The sequence below is a fragment of the Salmo trutta genome, chromosome 32, assembly GCF_901001165.1.
Source record: "Salmo trutta chromosome 32, fSalTru1.1, whole genome shotgun sequence".
Classification (NCBI taxonomy): Eukaryota; Metazoa; Chordata; class Actinopteri; order Salmoniformes; family Salmonidae; genus Salmo; species Salmo trutta.
In genome coordinates, this window is record NC_042988.1 from 35,722,936 (window position 1) to 35,728,178 (window position 5,243).

The 5,243-nt window shown below is 46.3% G+C and overlaps 1 protein-coding gene across 2 annotated transcripts in view; it reads left to right on the forward strand.

The window, feature by feature from the left end:
• The first annotated feature begins 1,763 nt into the window (after positions 1 to 1,763).
• LOC115171799 (ubiquitin carboxyl-terminal hydrolase 22) overlaps positions 1,764 to 5,243 on the forward strand; it is a 73,883-nt gene continuing 70,403 nt past the window's right edge. Inside the window, exons 1-2 of one of the 2 annotated variants that reach the window (XM_029728945.1) lie at positions 1,765 to 2,218; positions 3,435 to 3,467. In XM_029728945.1, coding sequence (XP_029584805.1) covers positions 2,099 to 2,218; positions 3,435 to 3,467 — 153 coding nt within the window. In that variant the 5' untranslated portion in view covers positions 1,765 to 2,098. Of the gene's footprint in view, positions 2,219 to 3,434; positions 3,468 to 5,243 lie in introns of both variants that reach the window. The other variant, XM_029728946.1, reaches the window with a different exon arrangement.

The following is a 5,243-nucleotide window of genomic DNA, read 5'->3' on the forward strand; positions in this document are numbered from 1 at the left end:
AAACCTACAGGACGGTAGCTCTCCAGGAACAGGGTTGGAGTTAAGACCTACAGGAGGGTAGCTCTACAGGAACAGGGTTGAAGTTAAAACCTACAGGAGGGTAGCTCTACAGGAACAGGGTTGGGTGTTAAAACCTACAGGACGGTAGCTCTCCAGGAACAGGGTTGGAGTTAAAACCTACAGGACGGTAGCTCTCCAGGAACAGGGTTGGAGTTAAGACCTACAGGACGGTAGCTCTCCAGGAACAGGGTTGGAGTTAAAACCTACAGGACGGTAGCTCTCCAGGAACAGGGTTGGAGTTAAGACCTACAGGACGGTAGCTCTCCAGGAACAGGGTTGGAGTTAAAACCTACAGGACAGTCCACTTCATACATATAGTTTATATAGCCCTAAACATGATGATTGTAACATCATTTATAATCTCACAATGGGCCTGGCAACTATAGTAATTAGAGGCATTGTCTAAGCCTGCTTTAGGAAAAGTATTACATTCCCAGTATGTCCTTTATAATGTTTTTAATTTAAAAAAATGTTGGTCAGTTAGGGTGGCTCACCAAAGGGTGGCTCAACCCCTTGGAACGTTGTCATGGGACAGCGGTCACGTGTGTTGCGAAGCAGAGGGTCGGTTGTGCAAGGTAAGCTGTTAGCAGCACACTGTTCACTGGTGTTCGAACGAAAACCCATTGTAGGTGTTATGATACACATAATGGAAACACCCAAAGTGGTTCTTCAGTCTGAATATTGGCCTTCTTAATAGAGGGATGTCTAAACACTTTTGGGGGAATAAAAATGATTTACAACCTAAATAATGATTGATGATCATTTGTAATTAATATTTTACAACTTATTGTAGGCTATTACAGTTCACATATTCATTTACAGTGACTCGTTTTAGAAATTTACTGAGATAGAAAAAAAGAGCTGTCATATTATCCCACAATTTGCTGAAATATGCCCAGTGCAGTCAAATATGTAATAATCCTATGTTTTATATATATATATATATATATATATATATATATATATATATATATATATATATATATATATATATATATATATATATATTCCACAGTATGAGGTTGGAATTATATTGTGAAATTGTGAAAATGATGATGATGCCCTTTTAGCTTAAGAGCTGTTTAAAAAGACTGCCTGAAAGTTCAGCCTGTTTTGGTTGGGTGGAGTTAACTCAGCACAGGTGAGGGCGGTACTTCGTGCTGTCAATTAAATTACAACTCTGACACAACCAGAAAGTAACACAGATGTCAATGTGCAATATACTTTTTAACCAGTAGATGTCAGCATCTTATAGATAATGCAGTAAGTGATAGTCTGTTCACAGATTCTGAAATAGACTTGCACACAAAATAGTACAACTGGTGCAGAATATATGCATTACTGTCTGACCATGTGGTTCAGTACATAATAAAAATGAATTTATATGATCAATTTTCATCGCATTTTAACTAGTACAGAGGCAGGCGGGCGACCGCTGTAGTCTAGTTGAAAGGGCAGTACTTGGTATTGTCAATTAAATAAAACTATTTTCTGACAATTTGACAAAACCAGTAAGCGACCCAGGTTTGATTTTATCTCACCCTATTGGTTATTTTAGACCAGTGAGTCCGCCTACTTTATGAAAGGACATCTTTTTTCACCAATCAGAATCCTATTCTTACTGCAAAGGGGCGTGACTTCAACGGGAAACAACGCACCAGCGCACTCTTCAGCCAACATGAAGTCACCTCTCTTTGTATCCTCTAATCATGTTTCGCTTTGGGCGGGCTCGACGCACAACATACCATTAGACAAATACATCGTGAGTGGAAGTGTTTGACATGAGGATAAAGGCAACTGTCAGTCTGAGACGTCAACAGATTCACGAAGACGGATAACTGTACAAAAATGTCAACAAAGGACGTATTTGTCAGATGCCGAATCTGATTTTGGGTATTGTCGCGGCTGTCCCATTTCCAAACGGAAACCACAGCTAGCTTCTGTACTGGACAGCAAGCACGCGCTAGCTAGTTAGCTTATTCTCGATTCTAGGACACGTTTCATCATTTAAAATACAAAACTGAATGTTGTTTCAGTCATGAGTCCAGCCGGGTGCTCACATGTGAACGCTTATAAGGTGGACAATTGGAGGCAAAACCTACGAGTCATATATCAATGCTTTGTTTGGAGCGGGAGTGCTGAAACCAGGAGACGAAAGGTAAAACAGGAATGCCATTGCCAAAAACTGAATCAAAAACGGAATATAAACTACGCACAGACAGAAGGGCTAACGTTATGCATAAAACGCCCCACACAGTTTCAAGCACACAAATGTACACCCACGTAACGTTACACTGAGTCTGGTGGTTCAATGCAGACACATTGCGCTAACTAGCACACCACAGCTCGTTCGATGTGACTGGAAACGCAGGGCATAAAGTTACCCCATCATCATGCTACCTGGGAATATTCAAAGCACATCAATCTCATCATAGGAACTACATTACATCAATCAGTCATTAGATCATGTCTAGCTGGCTAAATGACACATCAGAACTAACGTTGTCCTACAATAGCTAGCTAACATCAGTCTAGACTTGATCATCACTGCCAGTTAAATTAACTAGCTTGATACGGTGTGTTACTGCAGGAAAATATACGCCAACAATGATGACGCGAGAAACTCACTCTCCTGAGCAAAACGAATCGTGTTTAGATAACTAGTATATAGCTAGCGTAGGTTGTGGTCATTTAGCTATGTTAGCTAGTTGACAACATCTAGCCTGGTGTTGCTGGTTGGCTAGCTAACGTTACCAAGAATCTAGCTCATCAGCAAATCATTTATTGTAGGGTATCAACTGAGCTTTTACTGTAGCTATCTATTGAACCCCTTTCTTAAAATGATACAATATGTTTGCATGCCAACGTGACTGTGTCCTTACGTTACATCATTTATTTATGTGAATGTGGTTTGCTATTTTGACCAGATCCACCTATTGTCACTAGCAACAGCCCACTTGTGCATTGTTCAGTGAAGCATGGTCCCCCCCACCCCTCATTCAGGCCAGCAAGGCGCAAGCCCCGCACACTAAACCATTTCGGTCGACCATCTGCGCTTCCCCCCCAAAAAATAATGACTTGCCATATAACTATAAATTAGGTTCTTGGCATTTCAATTCAGTCATTGTGTCTCAAAATATCCCGACCCTATAGGCTACAGATATCAATGATTTTTTTTCTCTCCAATTTTAGCAAATATTAGGCTAGCTAGCCTAAATTATGTCAACCTTTTGTTTTTGATTTTCAGTCCTGTTTGTCCCTCAAAGCTTTCATGTTGTCAGTGTCCTCTACTGAATGAATGGTTTGATTGTTTTTGTTTTCCACTGGCAGTCACAACACACCTTACATGTTTTATTTCGTTGTTGTTGAACTAGGTGCTTCAGAATGATGTGAGATGGACACCATTGGTGAGTCGACAAACTTCTCCTTCCTCCTTGCACTAACATGAGTAGAGTGGGTACAGTAAACCAAATGCTGCTTTCTCCCCTTTTTACTTTCCCTCACATGTCCTTCATACTAGTGCTATGGCCGTTCCTTACCCAGGACTGAGTTAGGAAAACCCTGCTGCAGATGGATAGCAGTGGAGGCTGGTGGGAAGAGCTATAGGATGGGCTCATTGTAATGTCTGGAATGGTACCAAACACATGGTAACGTGTTTGACTCCGTTCCATTGATTCCATTCCAGTAAACACAATGAGCCCGTCCTTCTAAAGCTCCCCCCACCAGCCTCCTCTGACGGAAATGCTATCATCTGTCTGGATGGTTGATAGCCTAGCACATTGTCCTGCAACACTTGATGTGTTTCTAACTGCTAAAGCTTTAGCTCAACTCCTATATTTGGTGAGACAAGATGAGTACTGTACGATGACAGACACGGGTCTGTCTAGAACAAACAGATGTCGCCAGAGGGTCGATGACCTTTTGTTTGTAAAGCGCTGCAGCAGTTCACTAGAACTTGATGGTTGTTAACACACTCCGTTCAGACTCTTCTTCCCTCCCTGTCCTGTCCAGGCTCCCCTCCCTCCCGTCCAGGCTTTCGCTCCCTCCCTCTCCTGTCTGGGCTTTCCCTCCCTCCCTCTCCTGTCTGGGCTTTCCCTCCCTCCCTCCCTTGTCCAGGCTCTCTCTCTCCCTCCCTCCCTCCCTTGTCCAGGCTCTCTCTCCCTCCGTCCCTTGTCCAGGCTCTCTCTCCCTCCCTCCCTCCCTCCCTTGTCCAGGCTTTCCCTCCCTCCCTTGTCCAGGCTCTCTCTCCCTCCCTCCCTTGTCCAGGCTCTCTCTCCCTCCCTCCCTTGTCCAGGCTCTCTCTCTCCCTCCCTCCCTCCCTTGTCCAGGCTCTCTCTCTCTCTCCCTCCCTCCCTCCCTCCCTTGTCCAGGCTCTCTCTCCCTCCCTCCCTTGTCCAGGCTCTCTCTCCCTCCCTCCCTTGTCCAGGCTCTCTCTCTCTCTCCCTCCCTCCCTCCCTTGTCCAGGCTCTCTCTCTCTCCCTCCCTCCCTTGTCCAGGCTCTCTCTCCCTCCCTCCCTCCCTTGTCCAGGCTCTCTCTCTCTCCTTCCCTCCCTTGTCCAGGCTCTCTCTCCCTCCCTCCCTCCCTCCCTCCCTCCCTTGTCCAGTCTCTCTCTCCCTCCCTCCCTCCCTCCCTCCCTTGTCCAGTCTCTCTCTCTCTCTCTCCTCTCTCTCTCCCTCCCTCCCTTGTCCAGGCTCTCTCTCTCTCTCTCCCTCCCTCCCTTGTCCAGGCTCTCTCTCTCTCCCTCCCTCCCTCCCTTGTCCAGGCTCTCTCTCTCTCCCTCCCTCCCTTGTCCAGGCTCTCTCTCTCTCTCTCTCTCTCTCTCTCTCTCTCTCTCTCTCTCTCCCCCCTCCCTCCCTCTCCTGTCCTGGCTTTCCCTCCCTCCCTTGTCCAGGCTCTCTCTCTCCCTCCCTCCCCCCCCCTCCCTCCCTCCCTCCCTCCCTTGTCCAGGCTCTTTCTCTCTCTCTCCCTCCCTCCCTTGTCCAGGCTCTTTCTCTCTCTCTCCCTCCCTCCCTTGTCCAGGCTCTCTTTCTCTCTCTCCCTCCCTCCCTCCCTCCCTTGTCCAGGCTCTCTTCTCTCTCTCTCTCCCTCCCTCCCTTGTCTAGGCTCTCTCTCTCTCTCCCCTCCCTCCCTTGTCTAGGCTCTCTCTCCCTCCTCCCTCCCCTCCCTCCTTGTCGCCTCTCTC